The 18202-nt window shown below is 39.6% G+C and overlaps 2 protein-coding genes across 3 annotated transcripts in view; one reads left to right on the top strand and one right to left on the bottom strand.

Moving 5' to 3' along the window:
• Positions 1-18202, top strand: part of CTNNA1 (catenin alpha 1) — a 222853-nt gene that overhangs the window by 113340 nt on the left and 91311 nt on the right. The gene's annotated exons all lie outside the window — the stretch shown is intronic.
• LRRTM2 (leucine rich repeat transmembrane neuronal 2) lies at positions 13841-17061 on the bottom strand. The gene is made up of 2 exons (XM_032795621.2): positions 16471-17061; positions 13841-16143 (listed from the first exon to the last, which is right to left on the bottom strand). The coding sequence occupies exons 1-2, from the start codon at positions 16472-16474 to the stop codon at positions 14597-14599; spliced, it is 1551 nt and encodes a 516-aa protein (XP_032651512.1). The 5' UTR covers positions 16475-17061; the 3' UTR covers positions 13841-14596.

Below are 18202 nucleotides of genomic sequence, written 5' to 3'. Positions count from 1 at the left end.
CCAGTTGATTAGATCCAACATTAGCATCTTTTAAAGTAGTAGATAAAAACAATTCTCATCTTGTAAAGAATATGGAACAGACATGTCAGTCTAGACCAGTGTTATTCAAACAGGTGACAGCAAGCCAGCATTGGGTCACCTTGCTCTGGTCAGCACCGCTGACTGGGATGTTAAAAATCCTGTCGATGGTGCTGCCCAGCTAAGGCAGTCTAGTGCCTACTTTTTCTGACACTGCACCTTGGAAGCATCCAGCAGCAGGTCTGGCTTCTGGGGGGGTGGTCACAGGGCTCCGAGCACCAGCTCCACGTTCTCTTTGGCTAGAAACCTGGGGGGGGGCAGTGCCTGCAGGCAAGAGTTGCACAAAGCTGCTTGTGCACCTGCGGCTCAGAGCCGGACCTGTTGCTGGCTGCTTCTGGGGCACAGCGCAGTGCCAGGAAAGGCCAGAAGCCTGCCTCTGCACCCCGACTGTGCTGCTGACCGGGAGTTGCCAGAAGTAAATCTGTGCCCAATCTCCTGTCCCAGCCCCCGCAAAGCTGAAACACCTTCCTGCACCCCAAGCCTCTCATCCCTGGCCCCACCCCAGAACCTGCACCCCCAGCCCAAACCCCTGACTCCCTCCTGTACCCTGACCCCCTGACCCAGCCCTGAGTGCCTCCAAACCTGGAACCCCAGCCCCACCTGAGAGCCTGCTGCACCCCCTGCCCTGAGCCCCTCCTGTGCCCCAGCCCTTTGCCCTAGCCCAACCCCAGAACCTGCACCCAGAGCCCTGACCCCCTTCCGCACCCCTACCCCAGTCCTGAGCCCCTCCCACACCTCTCATCCCCAGCTCCGTTGGGACACAGGCATCAACAATTTTCTTCAACTGGATCCCCAGAAAAAAAGTTTGAAAACCACTGTTCTAGACAGTTAATTGCCCAGGAGTTGACTTTTGATGTTCAGTGAAAGCCTTTGGTAAACTGTGATTTTGTTGCCAGTGTCAGATAAAATATATCAAAGTATCAGAAATAAGCTATTGAGGTTTCACCCCATAGACCTTTTTAGGTATTTCTAGGCTACCTGTTAAACCTACAGGATGTAGTCACTCACTAGAATAGAAATCACACCATGGGACTCCTGTCGCTTTGAAACGTAAAATGAAAATAGCCTACTCTGGAATGGCTTATGCTGAGTCTCTCTTAGAAGCTGGCATTAACCCTTCTTGCCCTAATTCAGGGATTGTCAAACTTTTTTTATAGCATGTATCACTACATCCTAACTGGGGTTTCTTATAGACCATCTTATAGTCTGCACAGTTGTGAATATCTCCTCTCGCTTCTAAATATCATAATTCTGTGGTAATTACAGCAGTTTAAATGGGGAAGTAATGTTAGGGAAGTATTGGGTGATTTGTAGCTGTCTAAATGAAATTTAGCAGCTGGAAATGAAAAGCAGAAGTGCAGAGTTTGTGGGCTGACTGATAGTGGAGAATGACTGAGAAAAATGGTGGAGGGAGATAAAAGGAAGAGTAGAGTTGTAAAATGACAAAGGGGCAAACAAGTATTAGGTATTGAACATGTTGAAAAATAACCCCTTTGAATTATAGGATTTCTTCTATGGCTATCAAATTCTGATTATAGTATGGGAAGAGATACGATTGTCTTAAACTCCAATTATAGATTAGTGTCTGCCTCTGTTTTCCCATTGATTTGACAATCCAATATGAGTAATCTCCTTCTGCAACCTTGTATTTACTACCTAAATTAGCCCTTAGAACAAGCATGCTCTGTTAAGGGTTTAATTTGAGCAACAGGTGCAGAGTAATTCTCGTTGTTTACTACTTGTCCTTTCTTTTCTCCCCCCCCCCCCCACTCCCACCTGTGTAGCTTTGTTCTTTTAAAGCTATAGAAGACCCTATTCTCCCTGCCTAGCCCCTTCTCAGGGTTACCACCTGGCCTGCCTGTGTGAGTTCACTCAGCTCCCCATGAAATACTTATTCTCCAGCAGACACAAGATGATTTACGTCACTCTCTTGCTGATTCCATTCTGGAAAGGAGCAAGTTGAGAACTGGAGAAACAGCTCGCTGAAAGAATGATTTAAAAGAAGCATATTTCTTGAAAGGAGGGGGTGGGTGTTTTAGTATCTTCTAAATATTTAGAACCTGAAGGATAGAACCATTGACCTTGCTTCTGTAATACTGAACCCTTAAGAACCTGTCCTCAGGATTCCATCTCTCCCTCCCTCCGGGCCATTCAGGTTTCCTCAACTTTCAACCTTTTTATTATAGTTATAAGTAAGGCGAAGATTTTGTCATGGTTATTTTTAGTAAAAGTCATGGACAGGTCATGGGCAATAAACAAAAATTCACAGAAGCTGTGCCCTGCTGCTGAGGCCCCATGGTCCTGTTTTCTCTCTCCCCCGCCCCACACTCTCGTGGTGGTTGGGAGCTGTGCGGTTCCCCCTCTGCCCACAGTGGCTGAGAGCTTCAGGGTGACCTTATTTCCCAAAGAGAAAATGAGACATCCCCAGCCACTCATCCAAGGCATTCCTCTCCCCCTGCGTGAGGCTTTTGTCCATCTCTGGAACCCTGAGGAAGACCCCCTCAGGATTCTGTCACCTGTCACTAGAACATTGCAGGGGGTCCCTGTTGCTAGAACCCTGCCATGGGCCCATTGGCTGCCAGCTCCAGAGTCCCACTGTTCCTGGGGCTGAAGCAGAGAATGTCACGAAGGTCTCTGGAAGTGACTGATTCTGTGACTTCCATGACCTCCGTAACATAAACATAGCCTTAGTTATAAGCTGTTGCCATTTACGTACCCTTCTTTCTTCCTTCCTCCCCAAAAAGGTTATTGAAGGCCTGCATGTGTACAGGAACTTGCGATGTAGCGCTACAGATTTGCTCACTAGCTCACTGACACAGAAATCGTCAGGAAGTGCGGAGCTGAAACGTGTTGTCTGACTTTACCGCAAAGGACCCTGCAGCGCTTTAAGGTCCCTGCCCCTTTTGCCTCCCCTTGGCTGCTGACGGGGTGGGGTGCAAAGGGAGCAGCTGCCCTGGGGCTGACATTTTTAAAAGGGCCCGGGGCTCCAGACGCCACTACCATAGCAGCGGCGTCCAGAGCTCTAGGCCCTTTAAATGGCCACTGGAATCCCTACTCCTTCTGCCCTAGGCCCCCACCCCTTCCAGGCACCAGAGCTGCCCCCATCCTGTACCAGTAAGTGTCCTGAGTTACTTTCACCCCTGTGTAGTAGTAGCAGTAATTTTCTTAAATTACACATTTGACTTTATATTCTTGCAAAGTGCCGTTAACAGATAGGCCTGTAGTACATGGGATGCTGTGAATACATTCGTAATCCTAGAAAATTATACGTGTGTGTGTGTGTATAGGTATCTTAAGATATTTCATCATGGCCCTCTTAACCTGCAGTCTGTTAACACGCGGTCATGATGGCTTGACTCCTGACATCCGCGAGTAAACGGGTCTGTACTGTAGCAGCCTCATCTAGAGTCCTTAGTATTTAGAGACTCTGAAAAAGAGGAAGGGATAAGATAAAATGAGCTCCCCATAGAAACTTGTATGAGGAGAAGGAGGGCGGTGAACAGGGTTCCTGAATAGTAGGTTTGGTAGAGATGGAGAAATTGCTTTATTTATGAAAATTTGGTAAGTGGAATAGTTTGCACTATGAAATCTGGTACAGGTGAATTAATGACTAATAAACCTGTAGAAAGAGGTTTGTAAAGAAAAGACTTAAATTCTACAATAGACTGATAAATGCACTAAATATTAAACTGACACAGTTTTCTGTCTTTCTAGCAATTATGAAATTTAAAACAACTGTCCTGTTTTCCCCCATTTCAAATAGGAAGTAGAAACTAAAACTGTTAACTTAAATAAAACTGACAGGCATAATCTACAACTTTTAACAATAGCACAGCAGCTCTGCTCTAGATCTCAAACAGTGAAGCCATTAATGAATTTATACCAGTACAAGAAAAGAGCTGCAAATAAAGCCTTGTAATAAGGTTCTTTTGTAGTGTGTGAAGAAGTAGGCACTGTCATGACTACTTACAAAGTAGGGGATAAGCTCTGCTTTCTATTATAATGGCATAAATCCAAAGTCAGTGGAGTTACTGAAAAAAGAATTTAACTGAGTGTAGTTGATTTCAAATATTGAAAGAGAAATATGATTGCTGTGTCCTGTAAGTATTTGTTAGCTTCACAAGTAAACTAATATTTATGCTATGCAGTAGTTCTCTGTGAAATCGTTGTCCAGCATTGCCATTTTAGGACAAATAGTGAGGTGTAATAGTGATTTTACTTTCTACATAGTTGAGTAGATTTCCCTTATACATTGAATATCTAATCTGCTACTATTGGTTCATTTTAATCTAGCATGTAGTATGTTTCTCGTGCACTTGGACATGTGCTTACTGAGAGCAGTGTGTCAGTAAAGTAGACATCACTAATGGCTGACAAAATTCCAATCAGCTGCTTAGTCACAACTGCCTGATAACGTTTAGAGATTCTATTAGGTATTACCTGGATATTTTTGAAAGGAAGCATCCAAATGAATGAGGAAACATGAATGTGTTATCTTCAACTGTTACATAGAAGTTCAGAAAACCTTAGTGCCAGGGCTGGGTACTGTGCTAGTTAGGAGGATTTAAGCAGTTTTAGTTCTAACAGCTCACATCTTTCATGGAGATCTGTTGGCTTCCACTGTCTTTTTGTCTTCAGGTCGTCAACTTTTTGATCACCTTATGCAATCTGTTGGGCTGTCATGAAAAAGAGGAAATAAGAATCTAGGAAGACTTCAGAATTTACTAACCATTTCTTTGTTTAATCTAGACTTCTTGAGTTTGAAATTTAAAGATAGAGGTTAACTGTAAAACAGGCATATCAACAGTGGTCCCCCCCCACCCCCCCCCATGGGTCAGTCTGTCTTCGTTCTCCATATTAGCAAGCAACTGGCTGTGATTCAGAGGCATGAGGGTGGTTTGCTACTGTGTCAGTAACTTTTGTCAGGCCTGACATATTCACCAAACCTAACATGCTGTTTTCATGATGTGTATATACCCAAAGAGTGGCAGGTAATATGTCCTTGGAAAACTAACACTGATCATAATAGTCTTATGGGAGGTATGCACAGGCTGTATACCCATAATTTTTAGTATGTGCTAGAATTATGTTCTTTAAAATATGTTTTCCAAGTCATGTAGAAGCCCAATCGGCCTTAGACAAAGGAATGTCTGCTTGTTAGTCTGACTAGCCTGATCGTCAGGCAGAGACAATTAAGGCATATTTACATAAGAGGTAAACAAAGACATAACTTGGAGAGTCTCTTAAATACAGTGGTCTGAACCTTAAATAAGTAAATGAATCAACTGATCATATACAATATTATTGTATTACAAAAGTATATCAAGTCAGGTCTTTTATGAAAGCTGACACACACTGATCAATATTATTTTAAAATGCTTGTATTAACACTATATGAGGAATTATGGATACTCACTGGTATTCTGCTTTAAAGTCTGTGAATGAACACAAAGAGAAACTGGTTTTCTCCCAGACAGAGTGAAAGGCAGCTATCTACTTGTCTCCAATGAAATTAAGCAAGGTGTGTCCAAAAACAATAGAAGCCTGAATTTCAAACTGAAGGCTTGAAAATAAAGCTCTCAATTACTAATTAATTACTTCACAAATTGCAAGGAAATAGACCTTTGCAGGTGACTTAAGCGAATAATTCATCAACTTGAGAGAAGTGGATCCTTCTTCTGAGGGTATTCTAGTTTGGTTCCCAACAGGTGGAGGCAGTTGGGTTTAAGCATATTTATTTCCTGCGCCCATACAAAAGACAAGGTTATTACCTTTGATATCCAGTTCAGTTTGACTATGGATGCCTTCAGCATGGCTGTTCTCGCTCTTCTCCATGAACCTAAAGGTCATCTTAAAAGTGAGAGATCATCCAAATGACCTCATACTGTCCCCTCAAACCTGGTGTGTCAATCTTATGCAGACAGGGATTCTTGGGAGCAGGACATTTCCTATTTAGCATCTCAGTATCTCAGGGAGAAACTCTGACCTAGAAAATTTGTGTGGAAATACGTGTTAAAAAAGAGATGGTGGTTATAAAGACTGAGTTGGTATAAAAGTAACTCATAGAAGGAGAATGTCATGGTCATGCTGTTGCAGACGATGGTATGCTTGTCAGGTCAAAGATGAAAGACCTGCCACATCTTGTTCAGCATATCCTCTCTGCAGTCTAGCCTATTCATATGCCTGGCTGTAGGCTCCCTGAAGCTCTAGGGCTTGGTGTTGATTTTGAGCCTAGATGAATGAGACTGACAATTTTATCAAAGTCACCATCTCCTTATTTCCAGGATTCACTGCTGCTGTATTGCCAATTCAGGTATGTCTACATTGCAATTAAACACCCATGGCAGCTGACTTGGGCCAAGGGGCTGTTTTAATTGCAGTGTCCCAGAGCCCAGGCTCCAGCAAGAGAGAACTTTTACACTGCGATTAAACCGCCCCTTCCCCTGAATCAGCTGACGCGGGCCAGTTGTGGGTTTTTAACTGTAGTGTAGACATACCCTGAACAGCCCAGAGCTATATGTTCCTCAGAGCTTTAATTTTAAACTAAGTGTGCTTTTCTCTACCTGCCACCCTTTAAGCCTATTGTGGCTACCATCTTAGAGTTCTGAAATATAAAGACAGTATTGCTAGTAATGATAAAGACTATCCATAGGGTGAGTGAATTAGCAACCCTTTTCTGTCCACTCTTGGTCTTTTTTTAATCATTGTAAGGTATGTCTTAAAACTATACCTTCCTTCTTCCTCAGGAAATACATTCCTCCATCTTATCTATATCATTATTTCTGTTCTCAGAACTGGCATATTCCTTATCTGCATGGTAGTCTTAAAATTGTCCAAATAGAACTTTATATATGAAGGAAAACCTGCAGACTCCTAAAGTATCTGGGAAGTATTGTCCACCTTTGCTACTTACCAAATGTAAGGGGCCTGTTCATTTTACTAGAAGGCTGTATGCTCAAGCTGAGAGAAAATCCTCAATGCACTTAGTTTTAAAATAGTGTAGCAGTTGTAACAATTGAAGTTCAGACTCTGAGCAATTAGCTTGGACTTCTCAGATTTATATTCTTGATTTATAATACAGAATTAATAGTTCTTGCCAGTAAAGAATTATGACCTTTTCAGTGTTTATGATCCTTCTTGATGAATGAACTTACTTGCTGACTTCTTTTAGAAGACCAAGCTGCATTGAATTGGTATAAAACAATTGCACGTCCTACATGACCAAGTGAGTGTGTTGATCCTAGTTTACAGGATGGAAAATGTGAGGAGGAACCGGTTTTTCTTTAGTTATTGGCTTTGAAAAAGAATCCTAAGTACTCAGTTAGTAAAATACATGTGAAGGAAAATGCCTGAAAAGTTAAGGTCAAAGCAAACTTGAACTGATTTAAAAGTGACCTACAAAGAATTTTTTTAAATGGGAGTGTACTCATTGGTACTTCTGTATGCTACATAAAGAGAGCCTGAAAGCTTTGATAAAAAATGTTTGGTATTCAGGAATGTCAGCTGGTTTTGCTAACAGACCTACTGGAAGTCTCAAGATGTGTCAAACCTGTTGAATGAAGGGTCATTTTTCCAAAATGCTAATTAATGATGAAAGTGAAATAGTCTGACTAAAACTCCTTTGTTTGCAGTGTTGTAGCTATGTTGGTGCCAGAACATGACACACGTGGTAGGTGAGGTCATATCCTATTCTTTTTGTTCAGAAGAAGAGCAGCTCTTTGGAGCCCGAAAGCCCCTTTCACTCACCAACAGAAGTTGGTTCAATAAAAGATATTTCATCCACTTTGTCTCTGCAAAACTGCCTTGCTCAGCTTGCACTTTTCTCTCTTGCAATATCACTTCAGTAGTTCTCAAGTCATATATCTGTTTACATGGAAAACTCAGGTCCTGTCTGGAAAGCTAAGGCAGGAGAAATCTTCCATTTTTAGATTTTTATACATCAGAAAGAATAGAAGAGGCCACAATTAGTTATTTGTAGCTTTCCCTACCCTTCCACAATATTGAAGGTTGCCTTTAATTGTAAAAATATGTGGTTAATGCCCCAGGTAAGTTACTATTGTGCTGAACTCATCTAAAAAAAAATTCTTGTGTGATCATTTGGCCCCTTTACAAAACATACATCCCAGAATACATTTTCTGTATATCAGATAGAAAAGCATGACTCCTAGCATCAGTAACAGGGTATTCTATGCATATTTTAATTAACTGGTGTTAAAGGCCTGGGGAAAGCGCTTTTAATGTTAAGGAAGATTTGTGTTGAATGTACCCCACCTCCCGTTTGTTGGGGTATTTCAGCACATTATCAGACTTGCCTCAATTTTCAAATCACTCTTGCAGTTCTCTTTTTAAAGTGTTAGTCAAGAATTTCTGGCCAGAGATTCGGTGTTCTGCAGTATTCTTCTCAAAATTACTATGAACAGCATTAATCATATTGTGCATAACGTTCCTTAATTGTTACTAGTCACATATATGAGCACTTAAATGGAAAATTCTAAGTATCCCATTTATATAGCTGTATTGATTTAGATTAAATGTTCTGCAGTTTTTTGAAGGCTGAAAGGAATTTATGGGGTTGTTAGCCAGCTAGAGTAAACATTCTGATATTCTGCATTTTTAAAAAGTAGTTATTTTATTCACTGTTTTGCATATACAAACCTTTCTTTAAGGAAATGTTCTCCTATAGTAAATGCAGCTACAATTAAACTAGTTAGATTTTGTTTGCGAATTAAGTGAACTTTATCTGTCATCTTAAGTTTGCTTGATTTTAGTTATTGACATGTACTTTTAAAGAAATTTTAGTAAGTTAACATCCTCTAACTCTTAATCTCTTTAAATGATGAAAGAAGCATCTTTGTTGATTTTAATAATCAGTGTTTGAGAATATCACTACAAGTAACGTACTGAGAACTGGACTGGATAACTCAAGACAGTGATAATGGGCTATGGAACTTTTTCTTTGAGGTCAGCAGCTCATATCTGGTTCTGCTTGGTGATAATTGAAAGTTGAGCGCAAACCACCAACACATACTATCTTTAAATGATTTGGGTTGCTTGTCCTTATTGAGTTCATAGATGACCCTGTCTGAATTACCCACCACCCCAATTGGCACCGTTCATTGTGACAGTAGAGAGTCTAAGGACTGAACAAGAATAGGGAAGGAACTATTCTCTCAACCTTGTAGATGGCTACTCCAAGGTCGTGGTTGAGGCATACTGTCAGTGATGTGTGGAAGGCATTGCTGTACATTAAATAGATGAGTACAAAGGGTTCAGTCTCAGAGCCATTAATCTGTCACCTTTCATGAACAATAACTCATATTCCCTCTGCAAGAAACTTTCTAGACTCAATAAAGAATCAGTCTGCATGAAGAGTTCAGATACTCAGACTTTTTCAGTCCATAAAGTGTAATTTAAAGCAACATATTGGTGTACAGTAAACAGACTGAAACTTCACTACCTGAGATTTCTAAGCAGTTTGCTTTGAAGCGGTATGACTCTTTCGAACACAGTTGGTATGACTTCTAATTTTACATTGCCGTAAAACTGGACACTTCTAGACATTTATGTTTGAGAAGGCAGGAAAAAAGAGGCGCATTCAGTTTTATGATATACACAGTTTTAATAACAGAATTTTTCTGTACACTGCACTTCAATTTTACTCCATTTTGTATTTTCACCCCCGCCAGAAAATGGCTCTTAAACATGTCTTGAATACAATACATTTGGGACTCTGCTTTTTAATCTCTGGTCTCAATGTTGGTAGAAAAAGCTCACTAATGTTTTAAAATCTGGGTTTTCTTTTACCATCATGAAAGAGTTTAGTTGAAAGTGTAGCAGATGGAACATTTCATATGCTTGCTTCACAGATCTAAAAGCTTATTGTTTTGACCTTATTAGGTAGTATGAGTTTGCCTATCTTTGTAGATAAGATTTGATTAGATCCTAGTACTTCTCTGTAAAAGAGGTGTTTAATACAAAATCTGAAATGTGTGATCCCCAACTTGACTACACAATGGCCTTTAACTTTACCACTAGCAGTCAGTGGAGGATTGTTTAAAAGAAAAAACTGACAGCCTCTGTCTATGGATAAACCTCAGTTCTAGTTGTGGAAAGGGGAATTGACATGAATGAATTGGCACTACGAATAAAACCTCACTGGATTTTGTTTTATCTATGGGAGAAGGAAGATTCCATCCCTCTCTGAAGCATCATTATTGTCTGGAAATCCACTTCTGTGGAAGATGAAATCAAGTTTCCCTAATTGATTACATTAATCGAAACAGATGAATTTTAAACTACTCAAATTACAAAATTCAATCAACTTTCATTTCATTAAACTAGTACAAAAATTAACTTAGGCACATTAGGAAACAAGTGTTAATGCAGATTTCTGTCTTAAAAAGCAAGCTGATACTTTTGCTCTCAAGTGTTGGCAATAGGTGATTGTCTTCAAAGGGCTGTAGCTTGATGTAGACACACACACTTGGATTTGCACATAAACTAGTTTGTCACTGAAAACTAGCTTAGTTCCCCCAATGGTTGTGAGCCCGGGTAGCCTTGCATCTGATAAGTGTTAACCTCCTGTTGATTGAATACTATCAAGTAGTACAGGAACTAACCCAATGCCTTATCAGGCAGTTCTTCAAAGTTAAAAATAAGTGGAAAAAATCCATCATTGCAGAGAAATTACTAGAGATGGGAGAGCTTGTTCTTCCTTATTTCTGGTCCACTCAAGTACTATGATTTAAACTGGTTCCAGGTGTTGGGTTCAGATATCACTGAGAGTGAAGCTGTGAGGAATGTGGGGGAGGAATGAGCAAATTGGGTGGAGAATGGAGCAGAGGGTGAGTAGTCTTAAGAGAATGCTCTGGAGAATGACCAGCAATTCTTAAACTGTCTACACGTGTTAATTGTGTGTGTAAAAGTGTGATGCACCCAGAATTCCAACTAAACTTGATAGGAGCTGTGACTGCATGCAGTGCATCTGAATGCAGGCTCAGTAACCAAAAGATGGAATGTAGATTATGGTCATTAGTCCTGCTACTGGAACACAAGTTAAACCAACCACCTTGGCTTGCGCTCACTAAGAAACACAAGAAAGAAGTCCTCAAATGAAAGAAAATTTATTGTGGTGATGGAGCCACAAACAATTGAGAATGGAAAACAATTTTAAAAAGTCACTTGGAATTGCTCCTTCTAATGAGTTCTTGCATAGGACACTGGCATAGATCATTACTTACTGCTTATTAGAGAAACCTGGTTAAATTTTCACTGCCATATATGACGCACGGTACATTGGATGTAATATTCACTGCTGGGGTCTAATGTGTGAATGTCCAACAGTCCTTCACTGAATATTGGGTGTTGACCTCTCAAGTCAAAGGCTAAATGCTGCTAGGGAGTGGCAATTATGTTCTGAGGCAGTTGGGAGATGGACTTTGTTTAAGATGGGTCATGCAGTGACTGTTAAATCTTACATTGCCTCCACAGCTTCCATGGCATTAGATGGTGTGTGTGTGCCGTACTACTTTACCATCTCTAGGCAAGGCTGAGCCTAGAGTACTGGTTCAAAAGGGGGGTGGGTGCATTGGCTGAAAGCTGATTCCTGGAGGTCGGAGGGAAGGGAGGGTGCTGAAATTCTAGAGGATAAGGACCTGGATGGTTACTAATGGCTGGGGGCAAACAGTGTTGTGTTGGTTTTTGGAGCACGGCAAACAAGGGGAATGGGTTTAGACACAGCCCTGTTGACAAGGTAGGCTGGAAGCCTGCTAGCCTTCCTTACTCATGACTGTAAACTATGCTAAAAATGACTGCTGATAAGGGCTCTTGTGTAGGATTGCAAATGCAACACAGCCACTTATTCTTGGGGGTAGCATGACAGCCATAGCCCCACCCACTACTTCCCTCTCCACACTGAAGTGAAGTATTTCAAGTTACTTTTGGACCATGCTACAACAGTAAGATCTTATTGGATAAGGAGAGGACAAATGTTTGTGTTAGGGGTTGGGTGCAGCAGAAATTAGCCCTGTCTTCCTGAGTGGGGATACCATAGCAAAAGCATTTGACTACCCACCATTGCTGGAATGATTCTAATCCCTGAGCACATCTGTTTGCACCTAAGGGTGCACTTGCAAAGACTTTTCTGAAAGCTAGCGCTTCAAGGACTTGATCCTGCCCGCTAATACCCAAACATTTACACCACTATAGCTAGTAAAGACACGCACAGATTTTTAACAAGATATGAAATGATGCCTGCTCACACATCAGAGGGAAAGACTGAAGCTTAGATGTAAACAAAGGGCCACAAACACTTATTAAAATAAGATAAGATTTATTTATGACCAGCAGTGCCAGTAAATCTGTTTTTTCAACTTTGATCTGGCCTGTCACTGCATGTAGGACTTAATCATCAAAACATCCCCTTCTCCTCCTCCTACCACTTCCTCTGTCTGCATAGAAGGTACTCTATATGGCTGAAAGTAGTTGGGATAGTTGTAATGCAAGATAATCGGTCTATATTCGGGTTCATTAAATAAATTATGGGAAACTAGCCTTTACTGAATGCACTTGCCTTAACAGAATACAAAATCATGGAGAATAAGAAAAGGTATGTATTGTTTTCTTGCTAATTTGCGTCACTGCAGCTTCATGTAACATAAAGGTAATAGGAAGCATGTGGATAGCATAAGAGTAATTTAAAAATATTTATGAAAAATATTATCTGAAGCCCCATGTATTTATCTGAGACCTATTCCTTTCACAATAAAACACACGTTGTATAATTGTACCCTAAATATGTAGGTGTGTGTGTAAACATAATGCTGAATGATAAGCAAACAGACTTGTGCAGTGACTATCTGTTCGAAAAGTTTTTAGAAGTTTGGTACAACACATAATTAACATACCTTGAATGAATCAGTAATTACAGTATGTCAACACAGACGAATTGTTTTCTCCAGTTGTGTGCTGCTGCTAATTATCGAACACTGCAGCATTTGACCCAGAACACATTTTAAATGTATATACATATTTATATATATATAAATCCCCTCCTCCCCCCCCCAGTCTAGTAACTTTGGTTAAAGTTTACAATATTTGAGCAATTTTCTTAAAAATATTGTAATTTTATATTTATTTGTGGTGTCTGATACCACTGTGGCTGCATAGATCTCCAAATATTTACATGTAATTTCATAATGGTGTTTATAGCACATGCTACTTCTGGATGAAAGAAAATAAGTTTCCAAGGTGAGTAATTTTATTTTAAAAAAATGCAAATAGCATATGACCTTAAATCCAATCTCGTATCACTGAAGTATAAAATGAAACATTTTTCAATTAAATGCTTTCTAAGCTAATTATAATTTATCAATTGAACAATTAAAAAAAAAAAGTTTAACTACCTTGACTTTGGGAAGATTGGGAGTTTCACAAGAATAGAATAAGTGAAAGCTTATATTGCTGGGGCTAATTCTGTCTCCAGAGAGACCAGTCGCATTAGTGCATGAAAATAGCTTCTAGGCAAGATGAAGAAACTGCTGTGGGGAGGAGAGGAGAGGCTTCTTCCCTCCCTAGTCTCTTTTTACCCTCAAAATTGATATTTACTTTTTAATTAAAATTTGCATTCAGGGTATTTACACATGAGAAGCTGTTGAAATACCTTTCATTCATGGTCCCAAATAATTTGCCTAAATTTATTTGAAAAGCTATGCCAATTATCAAATCGAATCAGAGGCCTAATAAGTTAAACACATTTAATACTTAGAACTGATTGCATTGAATCGAGCCTTCCTACATAAGCACTTGAGTACTTTGTAAGCATTTAAAGAGTCAGTTTGTAACTGTGTAAAACTGCTATGTTGTAAATTTGCTATGAGCTTTAGCAAAGGTACATCTAGGCAAGGCTGACTATCGATACGGAGGTAGGAAAACAGTATTTAAAATCACCAGTCTCCAGTACACTTGAAAAATCCCCTTCCCATTCTTCTCTGACTGTAGATTTTAGAATCAGATTATCACAGAAGGAAATCTTCCTGTAAGTCTACCTTGAAAAGTGAACTGAGCCAACTGGAATGTTTGTGATCACATAGCTACAATGGAACAAATGTAATGCATGTTCCCTCACAGATATCTGTACATATATCTAGATTCCTTTCACCCAGACTATTTTCATTAGAAAAAGTAGACTATGGAGACTTAAGTATAAATGTTTACACAGTTATATAATTACATAACATGAAGCATTTTACATGTTTTGAGGTGAGCATCTTTTTGACTTTCAAACATTGAGTGCAAATTTAATGTAATCATTGCTTTAACACTTAAAATATGGTGTTTTTTTTTAAATAAAAACAGAACTTTTAAAATACTGCAACACTTCAAAAACAATGCTTCCATTAAATAGTTTTGGAAAATTAGGGTTTATGTCAACATTTGTAAAAATTAGAATCATATGTAGGTCCCCATCAATTTTAAAATAGGTTACTTATCTGTTTTAATTTTTGATGACTTGTAGATATTATACTTCACATTCTTTATATGGCAACTGCTGACACTTGCACTGTCCATAGCCATTAATGATGATGAAAGGTCCTTCATGGGTGGCTTCGTATTCGTTATATGGTCCTTGGTCTGACATATTTGACATATGTAACCGTGTTTGGGATCGGAGTTGCCTGTGATTTTGAATCATTGAACACTGCCTAATTCTTCTTAATGTGGGAGGGCAGCATTTTCTGGAGATGAACACTATAAAAATGATAAAAAAGAAAGAAAATAATAAAGCCATTGTTCCTGTAATTACCCGTTGAGTGAAGATGGCATTGTTTGGTTCAGTGAAATGTTCTTCAGTAGTAACGACTATGCCTGCAGTAGTTGGAATTTCTTTGTCTCCCATATGGAAATTCGATGAGCTTATTCTTTTTGTATACTCAGTAGTTGGAGATCTGTAACTTGTAACCATGGATGTAACAATAGTTGATAAATTCCAGCAAAGCTGAAAACCGTGAACTGCATCTAGAATATCCTCTCCTTGGGTGTGATCTGGGCTGTGGCACAGTATGGAGTGCTCCCACCGACCTTGAAAACCACTCAGCCATGTGGCTAATTCACATATCTTTGGACTGCATTCCCACAGATTGCTGGAGAGGCCCACTGTAGTTATGGATATGAGTGAATTTAAGATCTTGGAATCCAGAGTGGTTAGCTTATTGTTATCCATTAGGAGTATTTTAAGATTAGGCATAGTTTCAAAAACTGTCAAATCAATGGCTTTGATTTCATTTCCAGTCAAATCTAGCTTTTCTAGGGTACCCCAAGTCCACTCCATCCCACATGTCAAGTTGCTAATTTTGTTCCACTGCAGGAAGAGGGTGTGCAGACTGCTTAGCCGTAGGAAATGAGCAAAATTAATCTTTGTCAGCTGGTTGTGCTCTAGGTGAAGCTCCCTCAGTTTGATTAATCCTGCAAATCCATTGCGAGCCAAACTTCGCAAGCGATTTGTGCTCAAATCCAGAAACTCCAGACTACGACAGTCCCAGAAAAGGCGGACTGGGATAGTCCGCAAGGAGTTAGAACGTAAATGCAAGTTTTGCAGTTTGCGAAGTCCATAAAACAACTCAGGATGCAGAGAGGATAACTGATTAAAAGAGAGGTCCAAATTTTGCAGGTTCAACAGTTGACTAAAAGTTGTGTTTGGCAAATAAAATATTTTGTTTGAACTTAAGATTAATTCCTTAAGTTTATATAGTCCTTGAAAAGAATCTTCTCTTACTGTTGCAATTTGATTATGATCTAAGTGAAGCCAAGTAAGTTGACTGAAGCTTGCAAATTGATCCCTTTCAAGTTCAGAAATATAATTGTGCCTCAGTGACAAACCTAGAGAGCCCTTGTCAGTGGTGTTTGGCACCGAGTGAAACCCCTGAGAGTCACAGTAAAAGAGCAGCTTCTCACAGCGACATTTTGGTGGACAAGCCATGCCCAAGGCAGGCAGCAATTTTAAAACCATACTCATTGCATATAGTACTGCCAGCATAGGAGCCCCTAATGGCCACTTGAAATGTAAGCCTGCAGAATATAATTTAGGGAAACAACAAGATAGGATATTCTTATCAGATCATGTACACTTAGAACATTTATAGTGAAAGATTTCACTGCAGATTACTTTCATGCATCTCTAAAAAGCTACTTCTGAATGTAAGAACTAACTTACTAGAGTACGTAGATATTGTCCTTGATACAAATCTTTATCTACAGTATTGAAGATTACAAGTGACAATGTGAACAAGCCATTAAAAGGCTTCAGTTCAGAAAATCTATTTTTAGTACCTCTGTTTTTCTGAGGCATAGCTGTTTTTCATCATAAAAGGTGTATATATAAATGTGTAAACTTACCCATTCTTTTGAGTACATTGGAGATTGCATTCAGTCGTAGTTTTAGACTTAACGCAGTGAGTCTGTAAAAGGCTCCAATGTAAGACAGCCTTTGAATAATTTACTGTTTTCTAGTGTCCTTCGATATTAGTGTAAGACTGAATCCACCATGCTCTCTCAAAATACTCCTTTTAAATTCGTTGGCTTGATTTCATGTGACAGATCTGTAATTGTGGAATCAATGCTGAATATAAGTTGTTGTTGTTTTTCTTCCTCCTGTGACTGCTCAGTGGTTTAATTGAAGCTCTCGTTCGTTTTCCGCAGCTGTGGGTTCTTTTAGTCTTAACTTGTTGATGGCAGATGGGTGGCTTATTGCTGAGAGAAGCTCCTGTAGTAGCATGAGTGCATTTACTGAAAAGCTTTTCAGGGAAACGGTACAAGAATGGATTTGCTTATGCGCTGCGACCACACAGAACTGTATATAGGCTGACGTCACCTGGTGACGTTCCTTTTGTTTGGGTTTTCCAGAAGCTTTTCTGTTTTAAAGCATTATGGTGCATACTGTGATCCTGTTAAACTACTGATAGAGGGGAAAAATCAACTGTAAGAACACTTCATTCTTACTCCTTGAATTGTATGGATGATTTCTAATGTTTTTTTCTATAGTACATTTTGCTTGCTATCTTCAGACAGCCTCAAGCAGTGTACAGCTAGAATTGTGAAGGGTCTTTTAATGCTGGCTCTTGCTCATTTTGTATTGTATTTTCCTGCACATAAAGAACTTTAATAGCGAATGTGCACATACTGTTTGAGTAGTAATAGGAGAATGCTGATTAGCACCAACTGGTACAGTGAAGTGAATTATCTGGCATTTTAGAGCTATATGCCACTACGTTCCTTCTTTGTCTTTAGAATGAACCAGAAGGAAAACATTTTGCTTAGATATTGTTGGAATATGGGGAAGTGAAACTAAATGGAGATGTGAACAAAATAACAAAGAAAATAATAAACTTACGATTAAGGATGACAAATCCTCTGAAAAAATAAAACTTTAACTTCAAGTGTCTAAAATTTGTTTTCCTTAGAATCAAATTAGATTTTCCCCACTTTCAAAATCCTATTTTTCTCAATTTTAACAAAACTGCAGATGATTGTTGTTCCTGGGAATTGGGTGGCGGTAATGCTATGTGCTCTGCATTTCAGGCTGGGGCTCAAATCACATTTGTGGTCAAGTGAGGAGTTTGATGGTTTACTTCAGTCACTAGTAGTTAGCTTTTTTGTTTTGTGCTGTTTTTTTTCCCCCCTCCTGTGACTAGAAGTTCACATTAGTTTTGCTGGGAATCTGTGCAACAGAACATCCAGGCCTGAACAACAGTGATGTTGCATGTTTAGAAATTAAGATGCACTGGTAGAACTGTGTTCTTGGGAAAGCTTGTAAAGCTGTCTGCCTGCACTGCTGCTGACCAGTCAGTGTGTCTTATCAAGAGCTCACACATTCAACCAGATTTAGAGGAACTATACTCTTGACTAGCTGTACGCACCTAGGACACACACAAATACCACTCCTTTTCCATGATAACTGATAATAGAGGCCATGTCTACACTACGGGATAAAATCGAATTTGCTAAAATCGGTTTTATAAAACTGATATAATTTCGATTTCATGCGGCCACACTAGGCACAGTAATTCGGCGTTGTGCGTCCATGCTCCGAGGCTAACGTCGATTTCTGAAGCGTTGCATTGTGGGTAGC

Source organism: Chelonoidis abingdonii, chromosome 7 (assembly GCF_003597395.2).
Source record: "Chelonoidis abingdonii isolate Lonesome George chromosome 7, CheloAbing_2.0, whole genome shotgun sequence".
In the NCBI taxonomy this organism is placed as follows: domain Eukaryota; kingdom Metazoa; phylum Chordata; order Testudines; family Testudinidae; genus Chelonoidis; species Chelonoidis abingdonii.
Note: the sequence above shows the minus strand (reverse complement) of the source record. Positions and strands in the feature narration are given on the sequence as shown.